The following is a 27,925-nucleotide window of genomic DNA, read 5'->3' as shown; positions in this document are numbered from 1 at the left end:
CTGCAGGTGGGCAGTATCTCACCATCCCTGAGGTTGGCAACAAGAGGAGCGGTAGAGGAGCCCGGCTGGTGCTGCCGCTGACCCCGCCCTGGAACGAGGGAAACCTGTGCCTGTCGTTCCGCCACAACTTAGCGGGACACCACGTGGGCATGCTGCAAGTGTTCGTGAAGAAGGGGAAGCAGTATAGTCCGGCGGTGTGGGGCAGGACGGGGGGAAACGGCTGGAGACACACCCAGATCACGCTGTGGGGCACAGGCCTGGAGAGTGTAAGTCATGCTAAACCAAAGCTATAAATTGCTATTTAAATGAATAAATAATGGCAACTTGTGTTGTAAGATCAAAATTGCAAGACTACCAATTCAACAGTTCCATACAGGATAGCAGCTCTGTGCTCATCAACACAAGCTCAAGTTTCTACTCGTAGCGATGTGAGGCTCGACTCTTTTTTGAGCTCGGGCTCTTCACGGGTTGCTCTTTCTCTCTTTTTTTGGTTTCTCCCAATATATTTTAGTGGAATGCAAAGTGTAAATCCGGTATATTCACTATGAATTATGCCAAATGCCTTGGCCTTTTTATTTTTATTTTTTGCCTAGGACTTTATTTTGGTGCCCAGTACTTGTTTTCAGTTTGCGAGTTGAAGATTCACTTGAGCCATTTAAAAGATTTGTTTGCTCCAACCGAAGCGTTTGCGAATTTTGCACCACTCAGTATTAGTGGGTCATAATAAAATGCGCAAGACGTTTCTACCAGGTTAACAGAATAGCGGTGTGCGGTGGAGTTATCTTGATTTCGATTTATATGTTGGCAAACACTGGTCTGAATCACAGTTGTCCTAACACACTGTCTGCTGACACCCAGGTGATCCTAAAGGGGGAGCGTGGACGAGGCAGGAGTGGAGAGATGGCTGTCGATGACATCACCCTGCGGAAAGGCTCGTGCACAGAGGAGCACAACCTGAGGAGACTTTGATCATCAGAACAGAGAAAGGAAGAAATAAATCTGGGGGTGGGGGGTGGTGGTGGTGGGGGGGGGCGGGATTGGGTGGAACATCTGAAGGAGAGCAGACTCTGATCCGACACCCCCGTCACTCTGCCTGGCTCCTTGACGATCTCCCGAGGCATCGCGGGAACTCCATCCAACAAATTAATGTTTAGAACACAGTGCATTTCAGTCTGTCCGCTTCTAAGTTCATCAGCTTGGGTCTCTGACACATAAATACCACAGAAAGCAGCCGGCCTTAAAAAGTCCCACCAGCCAAACTTCAGAGACGCCCCGTGTCTCATTTGTTTTCATCGTTGATGGCTCCTTTTTTGCTTTGGATTTTTAAACCGCAAGCCATAAAGTATGTTGTTGTTTTTTTATTCTCTAGTTATTAATAGTTTGAAAAGTTGAATTTGAACAGCTGTTTTGACACCATTTCGACATAATAGAAACATAGGATGTAAAAATGTATTGTATTTTTTGCCATTTTTTTCTTTTTAATTTGGCAGATAATCTCATAAACTTGTGAGGCGTTTATCTTTACGCAACAAACAGTATCCCAAAGAGGCTCTTCTAATTTTAACCCACAGACAAAGATGAAAGACACAGACAACAGAAAAAAAAGGTTTTTAACACAAATTGAAATGATTTAAAAGTTTCTTTGAACACTCCAAATTTGTGCATTTCAAATGCAATGTATTAGTCAAGTGGAAACAGTTTAGGCTACAGTATTTTATCTAGGATCTACAGTTACCCTTTACGATACAGGATGTGCTTTCTAATAATACTGTAAGTGCAGTTTGATATACACAAAACAATATCATCTACTTTTTAGGCTTTCATAAATTGTATTATTGTAAATGTAGTTGTGTGTACATACTCTATAATATCATCGTGTAAATTTAAGAATTGGAGCTGAAAAAAATTAAGGCAAAAAAACAAACAAAAAGAAATTGCAATGAAAGACTACGCGTACAAATGGAAACCTGTGTTTACAGTGCATCAAATGTTAGTTTGTTCATGTGATATGATTAATAATAATAATAATAATCTGTGTGTGCATTGCAAAGCTTCTCATTGCAAATGTGCTATGGAATATGCTATGAAAATGAAGGGCATTGGTTGGAAATTGAGGATTTTCTGTACATGCATGGGTGGATTCAGCACATTCAGATTTAATCAGTCAAGTATGTAAATAAAATGAATTTGACTTGTATGTATTTGACATTACATATGTCCATTTAGTTGTTTCTGTGATCTATTGTGCCATCTATAACATAGTATTTACAAAGGCTCTGCCAGACCTCCCAAAGTGAGAAAGTGATACTTAAAATATATCATTTTATACAGTATATAATTTTATCTTAACAAATTATTTAAATCTAATTGAATCTATCAATAATAGAAAATACATGACATTTTCAACAAGTGTATTGTCGAATTGAAAAAAAATTGTATTCTGATAAACAGGGGCTAATGTGCCCCCAAGTTAAGTACAAAAACAAAAAATAAATATATATACATGGTATATGTTGTAGATCACCATAACCTTTTGGAAAGTTATCTTGGAAAAGCTTTGTAAATTAATTATTATTGTTTTTTTAAACCCGACATTTTTATTTCATCTTTACACCTCACTACTTGTTTCCTCACACTGCTCTTAATTTTAATCGTGCCCTCGGAAAGCTCTTGGAAACCACTATTAATAATTACAGAACACAATGTTCTGGCTTGATGTTGAAATTGAAATCTTTAGTGAAAATCCAACATTCATCACCGCATCACTTGTGAATCAAACAATATTTATTTACAGGACTGGGTGCAATTTTCTTTTTATTTTACTAGGCTTCTGACAGATGGGGCCTAAATATGAATTTAAAGCTGACATCTGAAGTTGTTGTGCGTAGATGGTGAATTGTCTTAAACTAGAAACATTAAAGCAACTATCAGCAAAAGGATAGAATAAATATTTCAGAAACATTTAATTGAATCGCATAATGTTACAGTATCATAATGGTTAAATTATTTACAGCGTCCAAAACCTCATAGAAATAGTACTACTATAATAAACTATAGTAATACTATATAAACTGACATGTAGTAATACCTGGTGTTCCTCATGGCTACGCTGTTCTCCACAAGCACCGGGTCCATGTATGTGCACGGGACATCCAGAATCTTGTTTCGGGCTTTAATAGTTGCACTCAGAATGTCAAGGTCCCCTTTAAAGTCCTCCATCAGCTTGCACGGAGTCTGCTCGGTGAAGCGCACCTCGGGGGGATTTCCGAGAGGGACCTGTTGTGATTCGATATTCGGTTTCAATGGGTCAAACAAAACCGCCAGTTCATTCAACGGTCGTTTCCGAGCAGCCACTTTCTGGGACAGAGTGCCCGGTTGAAGAGCTCTGGTCCAAACCGTGAGCAGCAAGAAACGACTCGATCCTCGAGCTATTTTAAGATTTTAATGACATTTTACTGTATATCTAACTATGAGGTAATATCAAACAGACTTCTTATCAACGCTGCACAACTGGATTACTAACAGTATAATTATGTCATCTTTCTTCAAACAATCAAAGCAAACAGCACTTCCAAAGTCTGTGGACTGCTTGCCAAGCAACCACTCAGCCCCTCAGCAGCGGTGTTGACATCTGGGAACGTCTGCAGCATCGATTTCTCATGTGATTTTCCCTCGGTGGTGGGCGGAGGCCGTTGCAAGGAGACGGGGGTGTTGGGCATCCATCCACCAAAGTCATACCATAAAATATTAAAAAGTTATGTCAACCGATTTTTGTAGTTGTACCACAAACACTCGGCCCTAACTTCAGTTCAACTAAAGCAATATAGACAGAGTAGGAATAGGGTACAGAGTAGTTGAAAGGAAAATAGAAAAGTTGGTTCATTTACATATACAAGGAAATTGGTCGTAGTAGAATTAATTCCCCAATTGTTGTTTTGAAGGACGCCATTAATTGCCTGGAAAAACAAAATTGTCTTCATTGCGTGTGGGAAGAATATAAGAATGTGTACTGGGTCCATTACTATTTACTTTATATGTAAATAGTATATGTAAATATGATGTACGTCATCTTTTTCCCACTCTGCATTGTAGTATCAATTTCTACGCTGATGACACCATCTTGTTTGTCATCAGCTCCACCCGAAATCACACCTTTTCCAGATTGCCGGCGACCTTAGATGACCTCCAGACTTCCCTAATTCATCTTATAAGATTAATTAAAAACACTGTTAAGTCCTATTTCTATGCATGCCCTCGATGGTGATGAAATTATCATTACTTATCATGAGTATATATAAAAATGCCTCTCCTGCCCGGAATTGAAGGCTGAGTGCTGGCCTGAGCGGGTGAAAACCACCGTGGTAACAAATTTGTACAAACTCAGGAAGGGGGCTAACAGTCTTCGGGATTCCTGAGGAATATGAAAATGAAATGGGTAAATTGTCAAGGTGGATCAGTTACAATTTGTTCATGGAAAACGGAGCCTTTGTTTAATGTCACCTGAACTTTTTTGAGAAAAGAATTATCCATTAGTATTATCTTCTTTGGTATTTTCTAAAGAACTATAAGCCAAATTTAGTATGTCTTGGTAAGGTGTCTTCACTAGCTGTAGATGATGTCCCACAGCTTGAGTCCGTTGTCCCTGTGGTAGAAGTTTGGCACAGACTTGAGTCGGCGCTCTGCGGTATCCTCTGGCATTCAGAGGGAGCTGGAGGTCACTGAGGACGGGGGATCTCTTCAGGATTGTGTACATATCTTCCCCTGCCAGAGGAAGCAAACTATGGACGGAATTAAACGGCCAACAAATCAATGCACATAGCTACCCTGCACCCTGAGCGAGCCCAAATTAAGGTGTGATTCGACGATTCCTACCCCAGTGAAAACTCCATTCTTTGCCAGGAGCAGGAGTCAGGCGAGGTAATTGATCTGAAGGGTATAGCGAGAGCGGGGAACCTGGAGTTATTTTAAAAAAGCGGACTATGTCAGACGGTCTCTGGGAGGATGCTTCCACCTTTACCGTTTACAATGCAGCACAGTGTAGTCATAGCTGAATGTTGGCACATCAAGTGAATATTTTCCCTTTACCTTCATTTAAGGAACTTCTCTGAGAGGCTGCTGTCTATTAGAAATAATTTCAGTAACTTGATGTACCCCGAGATACTGCATGCGATGACAAGGTCATGCCCCTCTACATAGTGACCTCATAAAATCATTTCTATTGCTGTATAATAAATAACGATGCTGTTACCTTGTGCGGTGGATGCACAGTGGGCAGATTGCACAGCAGCTAGGAAGCCAACACTTCAGCCATGCGATGAGAGCCCAGTAAATGGATGCTGAGACGGTGCTCGTTCGAGTCTGCACTTCTGACAAAGATCTCGGCCAGCAAACCAGTCACACTCTGCTTCTGCTGCTTTTGTTCACTCTTTAAAGGAATGTTGTAATTAGTATTTTACTCCACATACGAGTCAGTGAATATGTTTAAAAGGTAAACAATGGGAAATGTATCATTTAAAGAAAAAGCGCTTTGAATATTCATTTCTGGGTTCATCTGAGTGAAGGAAACATGAAGGATCATTATCTTAATGCCATTAAAATAACCCAAAACTATTCATTCGTAATTTTGTATTTTTTCACTATGATCTTCTGTCTTCAAAGTTAGATTTCCCATAATCCATGCTCTTATAGGCTCCATCCCCAGTGCCTTGTGCAACAGCACAGACATTCTTTTTGGCCAGATCAGACAATCAAGGTTGAGCCTGGTCAGTCTCCACCAATGGGAAGCCTTATGCCCGATGATTCAAGATTCAAGATTCAAGAGTTTTATTTGTCACATACATATACATACTTTCATATATATGCGGTGACATGCCTTGACAACACACACGGAGATTATGCACAACAGTTACTAAACTGAACATAATAGCTAACCTAATTATTACCTAGCTAACTTACTGAAACGAACTGATTCCTAAAACGTAATACAGTATGTGAATAGTAGAATAATAATAATAATAATAGAATAATATAAATTTTATTAAATTAAATTACAATTAAATAAGGCTCAAAAAGATAATACAAAGCGGGGGTACAAAATAGAAGGGAATAGAGTTACGTTTATGGGATAGGCTATTTGTATATACAGATATGTGCAGTAAAAACATTTACAGTATAGTATACAACAGCATGACACAGCAATACAGTGACACCGAACAGAACAGCAATACAGCGCAGTATGCAGTAACCCGGAACAGTGATACAGTATGCAGTACAGTATGCTACATACAGTACAGTAAGGCAGTGTGAGTGACTCAGTGCTTTTTGTTAGGACCCCTGGTGAGTTCAGCGTTGAAGAAACTCTGTCTCAGTCTCTCTGTCCTCGCTGTACAACTGCTGATGTGCTTGCCCGACCGCAGTAGCTGGAACAGTCTGTTGTTGGGGTGGTGAGGATACTTCATGATCCTGCGGGCTCTGCTACTACACCTCCTGGTGTATAAGTCCTGCAGGGAGGGGAGGGTGGTTCCAGTGGTACGTTCAGCTGAAAGCACCACCCTCTGCAGGGCCCGTCTGTCCTGAGCAGGCGGGCCCAAACCAGCAGTGATGTTGCCGTTGTCAGGATGCTCGCCACTGCTCCAGAGTAGAAGTACTTGAGGACCCTCACCGAGCACCCTGAATTTCTTTAGCTGCCTGAGGTGGTAAAGACGCTGCCTCGCCTTTCTCACCAGAGTGTTTGTATGTAACATGTAGTCCATGTTAAATCCTCCATGATGTGGACTCCCAGGTACTTGAAGCTGCTCACCCTGTCGACAGAAGTGACATAAATCACCAACGGCGTGTGCATCCTCGGTTGTTATCCCCTCCTTATGTCCACAATCAGCTGCTTAGTTTTGCTGACGTTCAGGAGGACGCTGTTAAGAGGTTTATTTGTCACATACACACACATACGTTCATACATATATGCAGTGAATGTCTGTTGAAGCTGCATGATAGGAGTGCCTTCTTCTGCGAATGGAAGCAAAAGCAATTCTGCAGTGCAAGGAAATCAAACCGCACCGTGAGGAGGCGGAGGCAGTCCACGAACCCTTCACGTTTTCGCTAGGTGTGTAGAGCATAACGATGGAGTGTTGGCAACAATTCGACAGGCGTGCGCACTCATTAAGGCTCTACCATATACTGGAAAAAGAGTGTTGCTCCGCCCTGACAGTCAATGTTGTTGTTGGTGGTGACACTTTCCCCTAGGAGTGTTCCTCTCTACTCACTAACAGCGGACATTGACTGGGTTTTAACTCAGGGATCTTTAGCCAGGGAGCACAGTGACAGTCACTGCTGGTACTAACGAGATGAGGTACTAATAGAGATGGTGCTGAGACCCCCCCCCCCAGTTGTGAGATGTTTGGTCCCCATCGTCCCCAATTTCTCCGCTGTTCAGCAAGCAGGACGCGTTGTTGAAAACAAACAATGGACGTCTAGGCTTACCTGACGATGTCCAATCCCTTTCCTTAAAGGTCTATAAGATAGGAGGCAGAGAAAATGATAGTGAGTCACCCGCTTCTTCAGGACTTTTTAAGGGGAGCTAGAAGAGAGAGGCCACCCACATACAGTACATTCTCGCAGCGGAAGCTGCGGATGCCGTGGGATGCTTTGTCTACTGTATATTCTAGGAGGCACTGGAACAGATCATGATTAGGCAACATCAGGCTGCTGGCTGCTGCCAAGACCACACCGCTGATAGATCTGGTGTAGACCAAATCGGTCAGGAATCTGTAATCTCTGCCAATCCATCCAAATGTTCAATTAATAAATGGTGACCAGAGCTGTGTGGTGCTTTTCCCCAAATCTGTCCTTCGTGCTGAAAAACATTGACAGTTCTCGAAAGCTTTCCATTCCCTTTTCCTGTTGAAAATGAGGGGGGAGCGACAGCACTTTCTGTGTCCAATAAGGGCTGGGGAGTGCTACTGTATCAGGCACACAGCGATCGTTCGCATGTTTTGATGGGACACAGAAAGGAAAACCGGTTAAAAAAAACAAAACTTGTGGGACCACCGGCTGGGTGATGGGACAGGAAAGGATCCACCCGCTGCTGGGACATGCTCTAACAAGGGCGTGACATTGTGACAGTTGTGTTAGTGTGAACTATGTTATTCATGGGGCTGGGTGCTGAGCAGTGTACTAGAAGCCGTGTGCTATTTTTTACTCACCTCCTTATCTGGCAACGACATTCATGTTAGAAGGCAGTGGTAGTATTGTGTCGCGTGTTATGTGACAATACACATCGCAGTTCTACCAAAGAGATTCCTTCAGTGCTGTACAAGGCTTGACAGGAGGCTGTGGGATCCCTGTCTATGATAACAGGAGAACAGGAGAGAGTCTGGCACACAGACAATACAATATCATTCCCTTGGTGATTGGTTCACTCCGGGAGGCAGTAGATTCATCGGCGCTGCCTTTACTGTATGCTATTTGAGCATTGAAGTGCCGAAGCTTATGGGAAATATAATGTAAGTTATGTACTTATAACTAGAGTTATATGACCATCGGTGGAGCACTTTAACAACCTGCCCTGCTGCAACAGTGCTAAAGAACCACTGGGAGTTGAACAATGGCCTGAGCTGCCTTTTATTCCGGCGTTCCTGTTGAGTTGGAAGCGGCCGACCCTCGATTTTCTGATGCCTGCATTTGGGTTTTCACTGCTGCCGTGCAAGGAATTGCTTACTGTGTGGTCATATAACTCTTATTATAATGATATAAGTTATGCTCTTTGTGGGAGTTCTTTTGGAAGATATCATTTGAGGACATTACCCCGTGGAGGTGGTTCGAAGAAACTGTGTGGAGCAGTGCGTGGTGAAGGAGCAGAGCACTTTGTCAGGCAGACGGAGGGCTTTCATCTTTGATACAGCGGGGCAGCCCCTCCACATACACATCCCCGATCGGAAAGACGTTAAAGAGCAGATTATGGAACTAGTGGAGATCGTTTGCATGACATTGTAATAGATCAGCAAAGTAAAAACTCTCACCGTGGATATATGTTTTCAACTTGAATTCATAGGGAGTGCTGAACCATTGTAGCCTGGCATCACCAGACCAGGAAATTTGTATTAGACTGGAATCATTCCATTCATTTTAGATTTCCTCGAGGCGTTACCAACGGGCCGAGACCAAATTGCCTCTCAAAGCAATTAGATTGGACTACAACCAATTAGAGCAACGAAACGTGTGACGTATTGCTGAGCAAGGGAGTTGGGAGTTGGTAAACTTTTGACAAATCTTGTCCCAACTATGGCAATCTTATGAAGATAAACTTTTGAGAGAAACTGAATCATCCAGTTTGTTTAATAGTGTCGGATTCAACAGACCGCTCCACGTCAGCGGCAGCCATTGTGGTAAGGTGCATCAACAGCTCACCTCTGCATCGCCATCGTATAAAACCAGCCCCATATTAGACAAATGGTTGTGAGTGGCCCGACCCTGGGAAGCCCGGGTGGCGGTCTCGCTAGATTTAGCGACTTTTCAGACCCTCTTAGAGACTTTTTTTCTAAAAAGCAACTAGTGACAAATTTTGCGACTTATTCAGACTATTAGGGAAAAGGCGAGAAATATATTCAAATAAATGATATTGTAATTCATTCTCCTGCATCATGTTGCACAGAGTTACCGCAGTCCACAACTCTTCTGCCAACAGCACCAGGGTCTCTCCCTCTCCTCTTGGCAGTCAGTAGGTGTGGGCGTGGCCAGAGAGCTGCCCAACTACCAATCATTTTATTTAAATAATTTGAAATGGACACTCATTCATTCTGTAAATAGATTTACATAAACAAATACTTACTTTGAGATAATAAATAGCTGACTCTCTATATTACATACACAGTTTAGAATAATATTTTCTCAGATTCTGCTCTGATATGAGAATAGTTGATTTGAGCTTCTCTCTCACTTTTTCTCTCCGGATCTCTGGATTAGTGTTCCTGTGGCTTGTAAATATGTAAATTGTTTGTTTCATCTTGTAAATATTTAAATAGTTTGTTTGATCTTCTCCCTCCCTTTGTAGATTTTTTTTTCTAAACTTCAAATATACGATTTCCCTGCAGTGAGTTTGTGATTATTTGGCAAAAGAGTTCTCCATCTACCTTTTATATGGCTTAAGGTGATCTCTCTTGGCACAACCACTAAGCTTTATGTAAATGAGTGCGTAATGACAACATGAATATGCAAATGAGCGCACAGCATCACCTGGTGACTTTCAGCGACTTTTGGAGCTCTTTTTCATTGGAAAATAGACCTCGGCAACACCGGTGGCCAGAAGTACTCTGCAGAGCAAATGAAACATGAGCTCGCAGATTCGTCTGGTTCCCAGGCTACAACCATTGCCTTCTTAAAGCTGAATCTTACAAAATTTGCATTTTGTCGCGGTTTTATTGAAGGCATATTATAAAAACATGTTGATATAAAAAAAAAAAAAAGTCTTGTTTGAAAAATTGTTTGAGAAAATGTCCGAGCAAACAGAGTGGGAGGTCCAGAATATTGGGAGGAGCTTCGGTCCATTCCAGCTTATTTTCAACTTGTTTTAGAAAGCCGGGAAAACCAACACACCACTTGACCACCTCACAGCAAGAAGGTCCTGGGTTCAATTCCCGCCTGGGGCGCTGTTGGCACCGTGCTCCGGCGGGTTGTCTCCCAAATAGGAGCCTTTCTCTGTGGAGTTTGGTTGTTCTCCCCATGCTCACATGGGGTTTCCTCCACCTAACGTCAGTAAGGACCCCCACCAAAAACATGCACACATCATCGTCTGACCAGCCATGGACGCTCGTTACCAGGTCCCCGGGCGCGTCCACGAATGCTGCCCACTGCTCCTGGCTGCCCCCCCGGAGGAAGGACAAGCCAGGATGGGTCAAATGCAAAGGCCTCATTTCACCGGCCACCATCCAAAGCATGTGTGTGTGTGTGTGTGTGCGTGTGTGTGTGTGTGTGTGTGTGTATGCATGTGTTGTAGTGTGGTGTGTTGCGTGACAATTAAATATTCTTCTTGTTCTTCATTTAAAACTGGCGCTAATAATGGATAAAATGGACCTTCTGTTTTAGAAAATCACAAGCTCTGTATTGGAGACTGGTCCCTTAAAATAGCCCAATTGACTCAAAGTAATTTAAAACACTACATTATTCTTAAATAATCAGTAATTGACTGTTCAAGTAGTTTCTTCCCTTTTTGAATACACATGATAAGGCCATGGAACCTTGCTCTTAACTATATTGTTCCTCTCTCAGATTCAACTCCTTCTCTCTGCTATACCATGGTCCAAGGTCCAAGGTCTGGAAAGATAAAGAAAAAAATTTATAACGCTGTTTCTACACAAGAGAGATTAGTTCAACAAGGAATAGTGCGATCTGCATCTTGCATCGCCGATTTCTACGGTCAGCTGAGGGTAACAGAGAGAGAGAGAGAGAGAGAGGGAGAGAGAGAGAGCGAGAAAGAGGATGAATGTGAACTTCCAGGGACCTGTGCCCTCTCTGAACAGGTGAACCTCGCTGAGGTCCAGCGGTAGATGGAGAAGCGGTAGCCGTCGCCCTCCAGGGATTTGACTTTCACCTTGGAAGGAAACCAGACGTCCTCTAGGACAAGGAGCTGCTTCTCGTATAGCTCCATCAGCACCAGCTTGCCCAAGGGAACATGAGGGCAGGACACGGAATGTTTGAAAGCCTGCAGGGTGAGAGAAGATGCGAGGAGCATAAGAAAGTGCCCCTGTAAATGTACAGTAAAAAGAAAGAAAAGGTGGAAATTCATAACTTTGCACTTCGTTCTGTGCTTGCCAATACCAATTTTCAAGTGTATTACTCAGTGTCCCTGCACAATGTGGTCACTAGATTGTATAGATCAAAGGCTCTTCTGGTTTCTTCAGCCGAACCTTCATGTTATACTGCAGGACATAAACTTCTTTTAATGGGTGGACCTAACTCCTCCCTGCCCAACGGCAGCGGACCCCATACAGTACACACTGTTCACAGTGGCATTCTGGGTGTGGAATCCAGTAATCAAACTCTCTTTATATCATCATTTATGTCACCATTTTCACTCCCAGGAGCATTTAAAAAAAAAAGAGTGATTTCTGTTAATTTCATGAACCTGTTCAACCAGGTAGCATTAAATCAATGTATTGCTATTCGTTCAAAAAAAGGGCACATGGTAGGGCAATGGCAGCTGGTAACAGACGGACAGGCTTTATCACCTTTGACTACAGTAGTAAAAAAAAAAAACATTGAAATGGTATGCTTTAACAATAGCTATACGAATACCAATAGTGATACCAACAATAATTATTAATTATTGTGGCACTTATTAACAAGAATTGTTAGTCAGTGACGTGAATTTATAAATACATATTTACAAGTACTGTAATATAATCACTGAAATCAAAGATAAGAGATGAGTGCCAGCACTAGATAGAGCCCTGGGTTACATCCAACACCACGGCCAATTCAAAACCAACTTCTCAGTGGGGGAAAAAGCCAAGTTCACAAAAAAAACAACACAATCTCTTAAAGTTTGTATTCAGACAAGAGGAGTTTGTAACAATTGTAACGACGACACTTCAAGATTAGTAGAATATCTCTTGCCTTGTGTAGTGTGGGGGTGGTGTGAGTTAAGCAGCAACACCTGTCTTGGGCCTAGTTAATTGGGCCCAGGATCAGGGGTGGCTGTGCACCTGTTGCTCAATCAGAGCAATCAGTGAGCACATGTTTAATCACCCACCCCCAAAAACACATGGGAGGGGAGGGCTTGTTCATTGCATGTGTCTCTGTGTCGTGGAACCCTGGAAAAGCCACTTGGGTGGCGTGTGGCAGGGGAACTGCCACACAGGCGGGGCGGCCGAATAGGCATTGGGGCCACCAGCAGGTCGATGAAAGGCAACAGCACCAGACTGGGAGCAGCACCCAGTAGATGGCCAGCAGAGGACATGGGGAGAATCAGCCGCAGCCGCCACCAAGGGTGACCGCGTGCAGCTAGCCACTGCCGGGACCATCAGCAGCCCAGCAGCCGGGCCAACACTTTAAGCAGTCCCCGCAACAGCCAAGCACACCTCCACCGGCCACCCCCAAGCTGTGGAAGGGAGGAGGGGGTAATCTGTTTCGTTGCCCATGGACTTTGCTGTTCCAGGTCTCCAGGAAAGGGGACTGTTTTGGTTCTGTTCTCTGTGATGGTGGTGCAGGAGGTACAGCGGGTTGTCCAGTAAACAGAGGGTTCCTGGTTCGAGCCCCTGTTCTTTCTGGCAGCACGTTGAAGTGTCCTTGAGCAAGACACTGAACCCTGCTCTCGATGAGCTGGTGTGCACCTCACATGGTTGTTGCTCATGGTTGTTGCTGCATCGATGTATGGGTGAATGTGAGGCGTGTATTGTAAAGCGCTTTGAGTGGTCGCAAGACTGGAAAAGCGCTGTATATGCAGTCCATTTATCCTTTTGTCCCTGCTTTAGAGTACGGTCTTTTGTTATGTTAGGAATGGGAACCCTGGAAAAGCCACTTGGGTAGTGTGTGGCAGGGAAACTGCCACACCTTGGTCTATAGGACAGAAAAATCCTGAAGTGAAGCTCCAGTGGCCGTCCTTCCTTTTATAAATGCAGCTTACAGGCTGCCTTACCCATGTTCCACCTTGTAAGCTTCAAATACGAACGTCAACAGATATTGTGTCAACTAACATTACTCTCATGAAACCACATTTTTAACCATCCATCAGTCAAATGAGAGATTGATTCCATTTTTTGAAAGGCTTCCCTTATATTCCCCTTTGACTCTTAGGAACACTAGTGATTATTATTTTTTTTTTCACTAAAGATCTCTTTCCGATATCTGTAATATTTCAGGCCTGTGTGCCATCACTCAGAAGTGGCAAATCCAAACACAATATGATGGTTTTGTTATGCTGATGGGTTAATGTGGGCTTTCTAAAGCCAAAAAAAATTAAATGAAATAAAATTAATTAATTTATATTTTACCACAAAAAAAGTCATGGTAGGGCAATAGCATCATTCCGCTACAGACACCATGCCATGTTTTCAACATATAGATGGTTACAACACTTTTCCAGTGAATCAATTCAAAGAGCCATTATTTTCTCCAAATCGATCGTAATGAGTGATAATTCTTGGATCATCATTCAGTTGGACATGGTTTTATTAAAAACAAACAAATAACATTTTGTTGCTCTACATAAAGTTGCAGTGGTATTGTAATCAAGTCTTATCTAATCGAAAAAAGTGGAAATTCCAAAACTATACATGAAATAGCCTCATTGACAAACAAGTTTGTTCTTCATGCTCACTTAACTAGGCCATACGGAAAATTTAGGTTGTCCAGCCCAATGAAGCAGAAGTCCAGATGAATCTGATCCGTCTGAGAGATAATGTGAGCTTTTGTAACGTACCAAAGCTCACATTATCTCTCAGACGGAGATTGAGTAACCTCAGAGTAGTTCCACAGTGGTGACGTCATGGGTGTCGAGACATCGATGCATAAAACACGACAACAATAGAACTTAATAGTAATTTACATCAGATAAAAAAGCTTTAATATGGGGCTGCAGTTTGTCTTGACCACACATCACCAACCTTTAATGAACTGAATGACTTCATCCGGAAAACATTTACATAAGATAACACTTAATCGAACTCTGGGGTGGTTGGTTGAAATTCAGGATTTACTGGAGGTCTTATATTGCAGTTTTTCCAGACACAGTAGACAGAATTAGAACTCAATACCAAATGCATGGTTATGCTCTTTTCCCTTTTGTTCACGTTTGGTGGCCTTGGGTCTCTGGATCAGATCTGTGGGGAGGGAACCGTCAGGAGTCCGGTGAGCTTCATCTTGTTGATCCCTCCATCCAGGATACAGACATGGGGGAAGTTTACTTTAGCCAGGTAGGTTGCAAACTGGAGGAGAAAAAAAACGAAAAAGGAAAAAAGAAAAACAGCATGAAAAGCTGTGTTAAGATGGCACAAATTAAAGACTACATACACATATTGACTCATATAATGATAATTTACTGCGGTGTGGGGGTGGTGCGATTTAAGCAGCCACACCTGTGTTGTTGGGTCTAGTATATTGGGCCTTGGATCGGGGGGTGGCTCTGCACCTGTTGCTCAATCCTAGCAATCGCACAGGGGAAATCACGCATCACCACACACATGGGAGGGGAGCTCTTGTCTTGACACCATCCCTAGTTTCTTATGGGACGAACCAAGTGCATATGGAACGAAACCTGAGCAATCGAAACCGGAAAGGGAGCAATCAGGGCGCACCTGTCTCCCTCTCCGATGGTACCAATGATGCGACATCCACCGGCTGTCAGCGACCGGCTGCCCGCGACCAGCGCACCAAAACAGTGTGTTATTATTTTAGATGTTATATTATTTTACGTCACCTAATGGAATGAATGCGTATGGAACGGTATGGAATGAAACTGTGTGCAATGGGGACACTTTCCCCGTGATTCTCTCCCCAATCACCCCCTCTCCATGCGCTTTACGCAGAAAATAATCTTTATGAGCCTACGAGTTGTGCCCCGTTCCTCTGTGCCCCGTCCCCACACTGTTTTTAGTTGTTTTATTTGGAGGAATCAGGGCGCATGACTATCAGGGAGCACGGACAGCCAGGTTTGATTCACACATATTAAATTTCACAAATATATTTATGATTTCCCTTATTTATAATTCCCCATTGAAATGTTATCTCTGTGCATTTGTAAGCTTCTATCTGTTTTATCCTGTTTTTAAAAAAACAACCGCTCGACTTGAAGAATCTCAGTCGACTGACGGGTTTCTGCCTGATGATTCGACTCGTCGACTTTCATCGGGCAGCTCTATTAAGATCCTTGTGTAGTTTTAACAGAGAGAGCAGTTTTCAGAGTATGACACAGCAAGTCCAAACCTCATGGTGCTTGGACCTACTTACTCCTTGAGGACTGTCTTATTTTAAGTTCTTTCTCGATGCCTTACTTTCTTCTAATATTGCTATAACATTCAATGTAAATCTACTTCTCCAAGAGACATCCAGACTAACCCTGAGAGACAACCTGAGTTCTCTCCCACATTACTTTTCTGTTTTCCCTCAGAGGAACCCTGGTTTTTATGTTTCAAAGTGCAGGGAACTCTTTGTGCTATGTTAGATATCTCTACAAAGGCAACACATACGTAGAATGATAGAATGTGTCCACAATGGGCCATACGATAATACCAGCATCTCTTATATCTAAATTGCTAACTATTTTCAAGGCTTGGATTCTATTTTAAAACATTCAATTTAATTGCCAGAAGACAATTCCTGATGTGGAACATGGTCAAAATCAAAAAGTATATGTGAAAATAATTGTCCCAGACCTTTTCTAGTGGTGCCAAAGGGAGGGAAAAAAACAGTTTTGCAATGACATAGTGCAGAAGCCACCTTCTTTACTGTTTTGTCCAAAAGCCCAAAGTAAATGGCTGCGATTTTCACACAAGACAAAATCTTTAACACCGAGTCCAGGGCAAATGTTTCACACGGGATTCGCAGCAGAAAAAGAAAAATTGCAAGGGGTCCAGGAACTCCATAACCTTCATGTATTTTCTCTTATTTTTATCTCCCTCTCCCTGCCCACCTTTATTATAGATTGATGTGTTTGTTCTGTTTAAAATTTTTATTGTGCCAAAACTCAACATTTCTCCCTCATCATTCGCACACTGGGGAAAGCAAATGTTTAAACAAATCAAAACCAAATTTTCAAATACCATGTCTTGAAAAGAAACAGAGGGAAGGGTCCACTGCCAGTGTTAGATTCAATACAGCCCAAAAAAGTCTGGTCGTGACAACAAGATGCCTTTAGCAAATATCTGGCTTCACAGCATCACAGCTCCTATCTCTCACATTAGGGTAATGTAACATCCATGTCCTGCTTAACCTCGAGGGGAGAGAATGTCCTTTTAATATCTGTGTGTAAGGAGGAAACCTCCTCCATTTGATGCGGTATACAAAACGCTTGTTTTTATAATGTGAATCAATAAAGATGAAGGTTGATTTGGGGCGCAACAACAACATGAACATTTTTTAATGACTCACTGGGAACAAAACTGGCAAAAAATAGGACACACAGCATTAAAATTTCATGTACTTGTTTTTTTTTTTTTTTAAACGGTCACACTTTTCTTATCCTGGGCACTGGAAGACTAGTGCAGCAGTTATTAAGTAAATAAGCCAATTATATGAATATACATGGATAGAATAAATGTATGTGGAAGTATGAATCACATTGATTATAGGACAAGATCTACCTCTAAAATGAATTTGATTTCATGAATTAACCTTAAGGATTGCTTGTTTTGATAGGAACTGATGGATGTAGGAGTAGCTGTCGTGTTTACAAAGAAATGGAACTATCAAATGTGAAACACACACAAACACACACATAATTTGGATGAAAATGAGAAACATACTGAGGCCCTTTGGTAGCAATTACAGCTTTGAATCTTCTTAGGTAAGTCTCTACAAGCTTTGCACACTTGGATTTGGGAAGTTTATCCCATTCTGCCTGCCAGATCCTCTCAAGCTCCCTCAGATTTGATGGGAAGCGTCTGTGAACTGCCATCAGGTCTCTCCACAGATGTTCTATGGGGTTTAAGTCTGGGCTTTGGCTGGGCCACTCAAGCACTGTCCCAAAGCCACTCCACCGCCGGGTGTATGCTTCGGGGCATTGTCATGCAGAATGGTGAACCATCGCTCCAGTCTGAGGTTGTGTGTGCTCTGGAGCAGGTTTTCTTCGAGGAACTCTATATATTTGGCCGCATTCATCCCTCCCTCAATTCTGACCAGTCTCCCTGTCCCTGCCGCTGGGAAGCACCCCAATGGCATGATGCTGCCACCCTCATGCTTCACTGTAGGGATGGTATTAGCCAGGTAATGAGCAGTACCTGGTATTTGCCAGATAAAGTACTTGCAGCTCTGCCCAAAATAGTAATTTTTTTGTCTCATGAGACCAGAGAATCTTTTTCCTCATATTCTCAGAGTCCTTTTAATACTGTTTGGTAAACTCCAAGTGGGCTGTCATGCCTTTTACTCAAGAGTGGCTTCCGTCTAGCCACTCCAACATAAAGGCCTGATAGATGGAGTGCTGCTGAGATGGTCATCCTTCCTGCAGGTTCTCCCATCTCTGCAGAGGACTTCCAAAGCTCTCTTAGAGCGACTGTTGGGTTCTTGGTTACCTCCCTGACAAAGGCTCTTCTTGCTTGGTTATTCAGTTTGGCTGGATGCCCAGGTCGAGAAAGAGTCCTGGTGGTTTCAAACTTCTCCATTTCACAATTATTGAGGCCACTGTGCTCCTGGGAACACTCAAAGCTTTGGAAATGGTTTTATACCCTTGCCCTGATCTATGCCTTGCCATTTCATCATGAAGGTCTGTCAGGGTTCGCCCGGGTCCTACCAGCATCAGCCACTAGATGCCGCCAGTACTGCCTTTTCAAGGTTGCTCTGCTTCACCTATTTCTGTTCCTGATTACCCTGCCTCATTAGATGATATGTTTCACCTGTGTCTCGTTTGGTCGTCCCTATTTAGACCCTGTCGTTTGTGTCCTCGGGCGCTCAGTCTTGAGTTTGTCTAACCTCATGACAACGCTCTTGTCCCAAGCTCCCGAGACTTCTTATTTGTTTTTGCCCAGTTTTGTACTTGTTTTGAGTAAAACCTCTATTTTTGCCACCTCGCCTCTGCCTTGTTCTCTGCACCTGGGTTCACTCAGCACACCTCCTAACAGCAAGACTGAGCCATGACATGGACCCAGCAGAGAGCCAGCCTCCAGAGGTGGAAAGCCTGCGGGTGGCCTTGACGCACCAGGGGGCTGCGATTGGCCGACACGAGCGGGTTCTCCAACAGGTCCTGGAAAACCTGCAGTCGCTCGCCCAGGCCGTCCAACAGAGCCAGGCACCGGCTCCACCTATGGGCCCTGCGCCAGCGCTGCCTCCCATGGACCCGCGTCCTCCAGAGCACCGCGAACCACGACTGCCGGCGCCAGCGAGGTACGACGGTAACCCAGGGGGCTGTCGTGGCTTTCTGACACAATGCTCCCTGGCTTTCGAGCTCCAGCCGTCACAGTTCCCCACCCAGCGCTCACAGGTGGCATACGTGGTCACGCTACTCACCGGCAAAGCACTCTCCTGGGCCACAGCCATCTGGAATCGGCAAACCCCGGCCTGCTCCAGCTACCAGGCTTTTGCCGGGGAGATGCGCCGAGTGTTCGACCACTCAGTCAGTGGGAGGGAGGCGTCGACACGGCTACTCCGGCTCCGCCAGGGGGGACAGAGCGTGGCGGACTACGCCATCGCATTCCGCACCCTCGCCGTGGCGTCTGGATGGAACAGCGAGGCACTCATCGCGGCCTTCCAGGGGGGCCTCAATGAGGGGGTCAAGGACGAGCTGGCATCCCGGGAGGCGCAGGAGGACCTGGACACGCTCATCGATGCAGCGATTCGGGTGGACAACCGCCTCCGGGAGAGACAAAGGGAACGCGATTTCCCCGCTTCACCAACACTAGCGCGCAGAGCGGCTCTGGGGACGAGGCCTCCCGAGCATCTCCTGGCTATCCCGAGCTCGCCTCCAGCATCAAGGGAGGAGCCGATGCAAGTAGGCAGCACACGGCTCTCTCGGTCCGAACGTGACCGGCGGATGAGAGAGCGCTGCTGCCTGTACTGTGGGATCCCGGGGCATTTCCGTTCTTCCTGCCCTGAGCTCTCGGGAAAAGCCAACTCTCGTCCAGGGTAGGGAGAACTGCGACGAGGCCAACCTTCTCTCCCGAGCTCGAGGCGACCAGGGTCCTGCTGGCTGCCTCCCTCGCCTGGGGAGATCAACATCACTCCCTCCAAGCTATGGTGGATTCCGGCGCTGCAGGAAGCTTCCTGGATGTAGGGCTAGCAAAGGCCCTAAAGCTCCCTCTGGCACCTCTAGAGCATCCTCTCACGGTGACAGCCCTGGATGGAAGACCACTGGGGTCCGGTAGCGTGTGCCATCGGACCGCCCCCCTTTGGCTGTCACTGGAGGGAAAACATTCAGAGGTAATCCAGCTCCACCTCATCCACTCCCCTGAGTTTCCACTGGTCCTGGGCTACCCATGGCTAGCCCGTCACAACCCACATCTGGACTGGGCCTCCGGGTGTCTCACCGAATGGGGCCCTGCCTGCCACACCACCTGTCTTCGTTCTAGTCCGTCTTCTCACCCTCTCGAGTCTCCAGTCCGTGTCCAAGCTCGGGCCCCTTGACAAGCCCCTGCCCACTCCGGAGTTCCTGTCCGTGTCCTGGCTCCAGTCCGTATTCAAGGTCCCATCCATCCCGAGTTTTCACGAGTGCCCCACGAGTATGCCGATCTGAGGGAGGTCTTCAGCAAGAGACGGGCCACCACGCTTCCTCCCCATCGGTCCTATGACTGCGCCATCGACCTTCTGCCTGGCACCTGCCCTCCTCGAGGACGTCTCTTCTCTCTCTCTGCCCCTGAGACTACAGCCATGGAGGAGTACATCCGGGGGGCCCTCACCTCAGGTTTCATCCGCCCTTCTACCCCCCCGGCGGGCGCAGGGTTTTTCTTCGTGGGTAAGAAGGATGGCGGCCTGCGTCCCTGCATTGATTACCGTGGTCTGAACAAGATCACGGTCAAGAATCGCTACCCCCTTCCTCTCATGTCCACATCTTTCGAGCAACTGCAAGGCGCCACCATCTTCACCAAACTCGATCTTCGAAACGCATACAATCTCGTCCGCGTCCGCGAGGGGGATGAGTGGAAGACCGCCTTCAACACACCTACCGGCCATTATGAATACCTGGTCATGCCTTTTGGATTGGCCAATGCTCCCGCTGTCTTCCAGGCCTTTGTAAACGACGTCCTCCGTGAGTTTCTCAATCGCTCCGTGTTCGTCTACATCGATGACATCCTCATCTTCTCCAGGACCCTTCCCGAACACATACAGCATGTGAGACAGGTCCTTCACCGCCTGCTCGCCAATGGCCTCTATGTGAAGCTGGAGAAGAGTGAGTTCCACGCCACCACCGTTCAGTTCCTGGGGTTCGTCATCACCGAGGGTCACGTCCAGATGGATCCTGCCAAGACCGAGGCCGTCCGGGACTGGCCACCACCCACCTCGGTCAAACAGGTGCAGCGCTTCCTCGGGTTTGCCAATTTTTACAGGCGATTCATTCGGGGTTTTAGCACGGTGGCAGCTCCCCTCACCGCCCTCACTAGGACATCCACAGCCCGCTTCGCCTGGACTGCGGAGGCTGAGGGGGCGTTCAGGGCTCTCAAGATGCGGTTCACCGCTGCCCCTGTCCTGGCCACACCAGAGCCTACCCTACCCTTCGTGGTGGAGGTGGATGCTTCCGATGTGGGAGTGGGGGCCGTTTTGTCCCAAAGGACTCACGACAGGAAGCTCCATCCATGTGCTTTCTTCTCCCGTCGCCTCACCCCAGCGGAACGGAACTATGACATAGGGAACCGGGAGCTACTGGCAGTCAAACTGGCGTTGGAGGAGTGGCGGCACTGGCTGGAGGGGGCCCAACACCCATTTGTCGTCTGGACCGACCACAAGAACCTGACATACATTCAGGAGGCCAAACGCCTCAACTCCCGTCAAGCCCGATGGGCCTTGTTCTTCAATCGGTTCAACTTCATCCTGTCGTATCGTCCCGGGTCCAAGAACCTCAAGCCCGATGCTCTCTCCAGACAGTTTGACCCTCCTGAGCTGGTTGAACTCCCCGAGCCCATTCTCCAGAGCTCCTGCATCTTGGCTCCGGTCCGCTGGGGAATCGAGACGCAGGTCCGGCAGGCCCAAAGGAGGGAGGCGGATCCCGGCAACGGGCCCCCGGGTCACCTGTTTGTCCCGAAGGCTGTCCGATCACAAGTCCTGCAATGGGGGCATTCATCCCGCCTCACTGGCCACCCGGGGATCTCCAGGACCCTCGAGTTCCTCCGCAGGCGTTTCTGGTGGCCTACCATGGAGCAGGACGTCCGGTCCTTCGTCGCTGCCTGCACCATCTGCACCCAGAACAAGAACCCCCGGTCACGTCCCATGGGGCTGCTGCATCCCCTTCCCATCCCCAGTCGGCCCTGGTCACACCTCTCAGTGGACTTCATCACCGGCCTTCCACCGTCTCGGGGCCACACTGTCATCTTTGTCGTTGTAGACCGGTTCTCCAAGGCTTGCCGTTTTATTCCTCTGCCCAAGCTCCCCTCAGCTCTGGAGACTGCTGAGCTCATGGTGCAGCACGTTTTCAGGGTGTTCGGCCTGCCCCTTGACGTGGTGTCAGACCGCGGTCCGCAGTTTGCATCCCGGTTCTGGAAAGCATTCCACCAGCTCCTCGGCGCCTCCGTCAGCCTGTCCTCCGGTTTCCACCCGCAATCCAATGGCCAGACTGAGCGGGTCAACCAGGACCTGGAGACAACACTGAGGTGCCTCGTGTCCTCCAACCCTGCCTCCTGGAGCGACCATCTAGTTTGGGTGGAATACGCTCACAACACTCTGCGCTGCTCTTCCACTGGCATGTCCCCGTTTGAGTGCCAGTTTGGGTACGTACCTCCTCTGTTTCAGGAGCAGGAGGCGGAGGTGGGAGTGCCGTTAGCCCAGCGGTTCGTCCAGCGGTGCCGACGGACCTGGCAGAGGGCTCGTCAGGCCCTGCTGAGGACATCCCGGCAGCAGCAGATCCAGGCCAACCGACGGCGCAGACCAGCGCCTATGCTCCGTCCGGGCCAGAGGGTCTGGCTGTCCACCAGGGACCTTCCATTACGGGTGGAATCACGCAAGCTTGCGCCACGGTATGTTGGGCCCTTCAAGATCGTGCGGCGGGTCAATCCTGCCGCATACCGTCTTCTGCTCCCCAGGTCGATGAGGATAAACCCCACCTTCCACGTGTCGCGGCTCCGACCGGTGGTCACCAGCACCTTGGCGCCCACCACGAGGCCTCCTCCGGCGCCTCGCATCATCGACGGTCAGCCCGCCTACACGGTCCGCCGGCTCCTGGACTCCCGCCGGGTCCGCAGGGCCCTGCAATACCTGGTGGACTGGGAGGGTTACGGGCCGGAGGAGCGCTCCTGGGTTCCGGCCCGGGATATCCTGGACCCCTCTCTGATCCAGGATTTCCGCCGTCGCCACCCGACACTCCCTGGCCGTTCCTAGACGGGGGGGTCCTGTCAGGGTTCGCCCCGGTCCTACCAGCATCAGCCACTAGATGCCGCCAGTACTGCCTTTTCAAGGTTGCTCTGCTTCACCTATTTCTGTTCCTGATTACCCTGCCTCATTAGATGATATGTTTCACCTGTGTCTCGTTTGGTCGTCCCTATTTAGACCCTGTCGTTTGTGTCCTCGGGCGCTCAGTCTTGAGTTTGTCTAACCTCATGACAACGCTCTTGTCCCAAGCTCCCGAGACTTCTTATTTGTTTTTGCCCAGTTTTGTACTTGTTTTGACTAAAACCTCTATTTTTGCCACCTCGCCTCTGCCTTGTTCTCTGCACCTGGGTTCACTCAGCACACCTCCTAACAAGGTCGACAAAGAGTTCCTTGGACTTGAACATGCAGTGTGAATTATGGGACCTTATATGCACAGGTGTGTGCCTTTCTAAACCAATATCCGATCAATTCAATTTGCAAAAGGTGGACAATCAAGTTATCGAGACATCTTAAGGATAATTAAAGCAAACAGGATGCACCCGACCACCATTTTGAGTGCCACAGCAAAGGGTCTGAATACTTATGTAAATGACAGATTTAAGTTTTTAAATTTTAATAAATTTGCAAAATATTCTAAAAACATGTTTTCACTTTGTCATTGTTGGTTATTGAGTGTAGATTGATGGGCAAAAATGGGAATTTCATCCATTTAAAATTACATCTGCAACACAAGTCTCCAAAAAGTAAAGGGGTCTCAATCCTTTTGAAGCCACTCTATGTATCCCCCAATGAAGTATTCAGTTCCCTGGAAACAAGAAAACTATCAATGCTTAATGTCTTTGAGCAAATGAGACTAAAGGAACAGGGTAAGAGGTGTTGACAGTTCAATAGGAAAGTTCTATAGAAAGAAGAAAGGCTTTTCCCGCTGAGCCTCTACCGAGCCTCTAGGGCGACTACGGCCTCATTTTTACTTAAATGAATTCAGGAAAAAAAGAGAGGAAAAAAAAAAACAGTTTTGCAATGACATATCGTACAGAAGCCATCTTCTTTACTGTTTTGTCCAAAAGCCCAAAGTAAATGGGTGCAATTTTCACATGAGACAAAATCTCTCAAGGCGAGTCCAGTGCAGATGTTTTACACTGGATTCGCAGCCGAAAACAAAAGTATTGCATGCAAGGGGGCCAGGAACTCCATAACCTTCATGTATTTCTCTTATTTTTCTCTCCCTCTCCCTGCCCACCTTTATTATATATTGATGTTTGTTCTATTTAAATGTTTTATTGTGCACAAACTTCAACATTTGTCCCTCATCATCCCCACACTGTGGAAAGCAAAGGTTTCAGCAAATCAAAACCAAATTTTCAAATACCATGTCTTGAAAGGAGACGGATGGAAGGGTCCACTGCCAGTGTGAGATTCAATACAGCCCAAAAACCAAGTCTGGTCTTGACATCAAGATGCCTTTAGCAAATATCTAGCTTCACAGCATCAGAGCTACTATCTCTCACATTAGGGTAATGTAACATCCATGTCCTGCTAAACCTCAAGAGGAGAGAATGTCCTTTTAATGTCTGTGTGTTAACAGTAAACCTCCATCCATTCAATGCGGCATATTAAATGCTTAGGTCAAAGTAAATGGCTGCGATTTTCACGAGACCAAATCTTTCATGCCGAGTCCAGTGCAAATGTTTCACACTGGATTGGCAGCAGAAAAAAAAGGGATCCAGGAACTCCGTAGCCTTCATGTATTTCTCTTGTTTTTCTCTCTCTAAGGTGGGCAGGGAGAGGGAGACAGATGTATGCATCTTTGTGGTTTCTCCAAAACCTTTCAGGCTCAACCACTGCAAAGAAAAATGTTGCGGTATTGATACTCTAACAGATAGTCTTCCACCACTGACTTTTTATTTTCCTGGATGACTCTAAATAATACACCATTCCCAAAAAGGGATTATCATTATCAAAAAACCACGCAATAGTGTTTAAGTGCGAGGCTTGAAAACTGATCTTAAACACGGTTTTAGAAATCCTCCACCGGCAACAATCTAAATGGGACAATACCATCAAAATATGTGCATCATAATTCATTCACAAACCACTGCTTGGCCTTGAGCTTGACTAACTCCTGTTACATAAATTGACAAATATGTCTGTATTCTGTATGTTAGGCACACTGTCTCATTACCTGCATATCTGTCTTGGGCCATCGCTTATCTGTCCAGCGGGTCAACGTTGAAAGTACGCATGGTCACCATCTGTATCTTTTTTAGGCCCCACTTGGTGTCGGGAGTGCAGAGAACTGCTATTGAGATTTATGGGCTGTCACTCTTCTTTGCAAATTAAGTGACATTGTATAGTTGGTAATGCAAGGTGTAAACTATGCAGTTTACTTTTACACCTAATGAGAAATACCCTTCGGAACATTTATATGTGATACGAATGGATAGGTTAGGATAGGCTAGGAAAAAATGCAATGTGGAATAGAACTTTATTGAAAAATATCTTTATTATTTGTTAGTTTTCTTTAAAAGACATGACATTCTGAGTGAAGAAGCACCCAATACTAGAATGGTTGAGTAAAACCCTTCCCTGGCAGGCCCACAGGTTTTGGAAGATTGTGACAAAAGTTGCAGGAGTCAAATCCACTGGTAATTGAAGAAATACTCTTATCATCCGACAGCCATAAATGTAAATCAAACGAAAAATATGTTTTTGCATATTGAATAACTTCAGATTGTTTATACTTAAATATTTCCCACCAGGCTTCATTAGCTTCATTAGTTGACGATGCGTAGCTGAAGCAGAGAAACTCTACTGGCAGCGAACAAACAATCCTTGAACAAGACCGTTCAAGACCGACCTTTGATTCAGGACGTCATTCATAACTCAGAATAAATGAAATAAAAATAAAAGATGTGTGAAACGTACCTTTAATCTTTTCTGATCAAAACATGGCTTCATTACATCCTCAACAATGGCCTACTGAATACAATAAGACACATAAAACATAATTTTGAATGCCTTTAAAAAAAAGTACTCTGGTGTACTCAGAGAAATATATATAATAGTAAATGTTGCCCAACCATCATGAATAACAAAAATTACAACAAAACAAAAATAATAGTAATAAAATACACACACACACACACACACACACACACACACACACACACACCCACACACACACACGCACACACCCACACACACACACACACACACACATCAAATGAGACCAGATTTCAAAGGGAGGAATCCTCACAGCTTTTCACATATTTCTTGTTCTAATTCTGGCTACAGCAGTTACTAATATTGCTCTAAAATGAATAAGTTATCTCTTGCAGTGTAGAAATAGCAGAGAGTTTTAATGAAAATTCCTTTCTTTTTTTGCTGACAAAGGAGATAATTTAGGACATACCAAAAATACTGAAAGCCCACACATTCAAATATAAACAAATTCAAAGCAGGACAATACCCTTTGATCTGTCACGTTGTATGCTTTTATGTGGTTATTATTGCGGGAACCACTTCTTGCTCACAGACAAGGTGTTAAATATTTTGTTTGTGCATTTGCATCCACATTTGGTGGATAATCTCACCCAAAAACTGAGAAAATACTGGGAAACATCGATAGCTAGCTTACTCTAACTCAAGCTCTATGATCATAGGCGAAGCCCTCTAGCTTCGTCCTTATTGGCTTCCCATGCATGCATGCGTGCCTTGGTGAAGAAATTTGAATTTGAATGTACCCATCAGTTATGGCCTGCCACTATAAAAGGGTTGTGTGCCTGCTGTTCTGCTCCCCGGGGATCTTCAGGGACCCTAGGAAGACAGCAGGGAAGGAAAAAACTGGAGTCTTTGCCTATGATCATAGAACTTTGAGTTAAAGCATGCTAACTATCGTTCTATTTCACATATCTTCTGCCGTCTAGCTCCGTAAGTCCTTACTGGCATAAGGCGAAGCCAGTTTAGTCCACGCCCTGCTGTCAAGAGACAAGGCAATAGCTCTGCCGGTATAACTGACCAACCTATAGGCATAATATATTCTTAGGTATAACAGAGCAGTGGTAACGGCATTATATTCATAGGTGGTATTCTGCTTGTCAGAAATAGCATCATGACTCACCTCAACAGGGAAAGTCTGTCATTTATCTGGACTGGCAGTTAAACCAATCATGCGCTGGGACTGTCCGTCCTCATTTGCATATGCCGATAAGCAGGTCAGTGATGTAGCCGGGCCGGCGGTTCAACCAATCATGAGCTGGGACTCTCCATCCTCATTTCCATATTGGATAAGCAGTTCACACAGACTTATCCGCATAATGCAGGGGCTAAAGTAGGGACGCTGTGCAGAGCACAGAGGAGGACAGGGATCCTCCAGATACATCCAGTAGATAAAATCTGACAAAGGGACATGTTGACGCCCATGACGCTGCCATGCAAATGTCCTCCACTGACACACCTCCATACAGGGCAGTGAATGCTGCTACTTCGCGAGTAGAGAGAGCCTTGATGCCAGGTGGCAAAACTGGACCGTTTCCATGTAGGCTTGTGTGATGCCATCACATAACCAAAGAGAAAGTCTTTTTGAAACGTTCCCAAAGTCCCCCCGCTGTGGGAAACAAACAGCTGAGTTGTGCTCCTCATAGCTGTTGTGTGCCGGACATGTGTATTCACAGCACGAATAGGGCATAAGAATCGGAGATGTTTGTCCTCATCGATAGCGTGCCATGTCGGGTAGAAAGAGTCAAGCAGTTAGCAGCAAGTAATGTTCCTTGCG

At 45.5% G+C, this 27,925-nt stretch overlaps 2 protein-coding genes across 3 annotated transcripts in view; one reads left to right on the top strand and one right to left on the bottom strand.

Annotated features, from left to right (window-relative positions):
* Positions 1-998, top strand: part of npnta (nephronectin a) — a 45,736-nt gene extending 44,738 nt beyond the window's left edge. For both annotated transcript variants that reach the window (XM_079999103.1, XM_079999102.1), the window contains 2 exons: positions 7-266; positions 859-998. In XM_079999103.1, coding sequence (XP_079855229.1) covers positions 7-266; positions 859-969 — 371 coding nt within the window. In that variant the 3' untranslated portion in view covers positions 970-998. The remainder of the gene's footprint in view (positions 1-6; positions 267-858) is intronic.
* A 13,153-nt stretch (positions 999-14,151) lies between these two features.
* The window catches only part of tbck (TBC1 domain containing kinase), a 62,169-nt gene continuing 48,395 nt past the window's right edge, over positions 14,152-27,925 (bottom strand). Inside the window, exon 26 of the mRNA XM_079999101.1 lies at positions 14,152-14,915. Coding sequence (XP_079855227.1) covers positions 14,805-14,915 — 111 coding nt within the window. The 3' untranslated portion in view covers positions 14,152-14,804. The remainder of the gene's footprint in view (positions 14,916-27,925) is intronic.

Source organism: Zeus faber (genome assembly GCF_960531495.2).
Source record: "Zeus faber genome assembly, chromosome: 4".
Taxonomy (NCBI): domain Eukaryota; kingdom Metazoa; phylum Chordata; class Actinopteri; order Zeiformes; family Zeidae; genus Zeus; species Zeus faber.
This window is presented reverse-complemented; position numbering and strand designations above follow the sequence as displayed.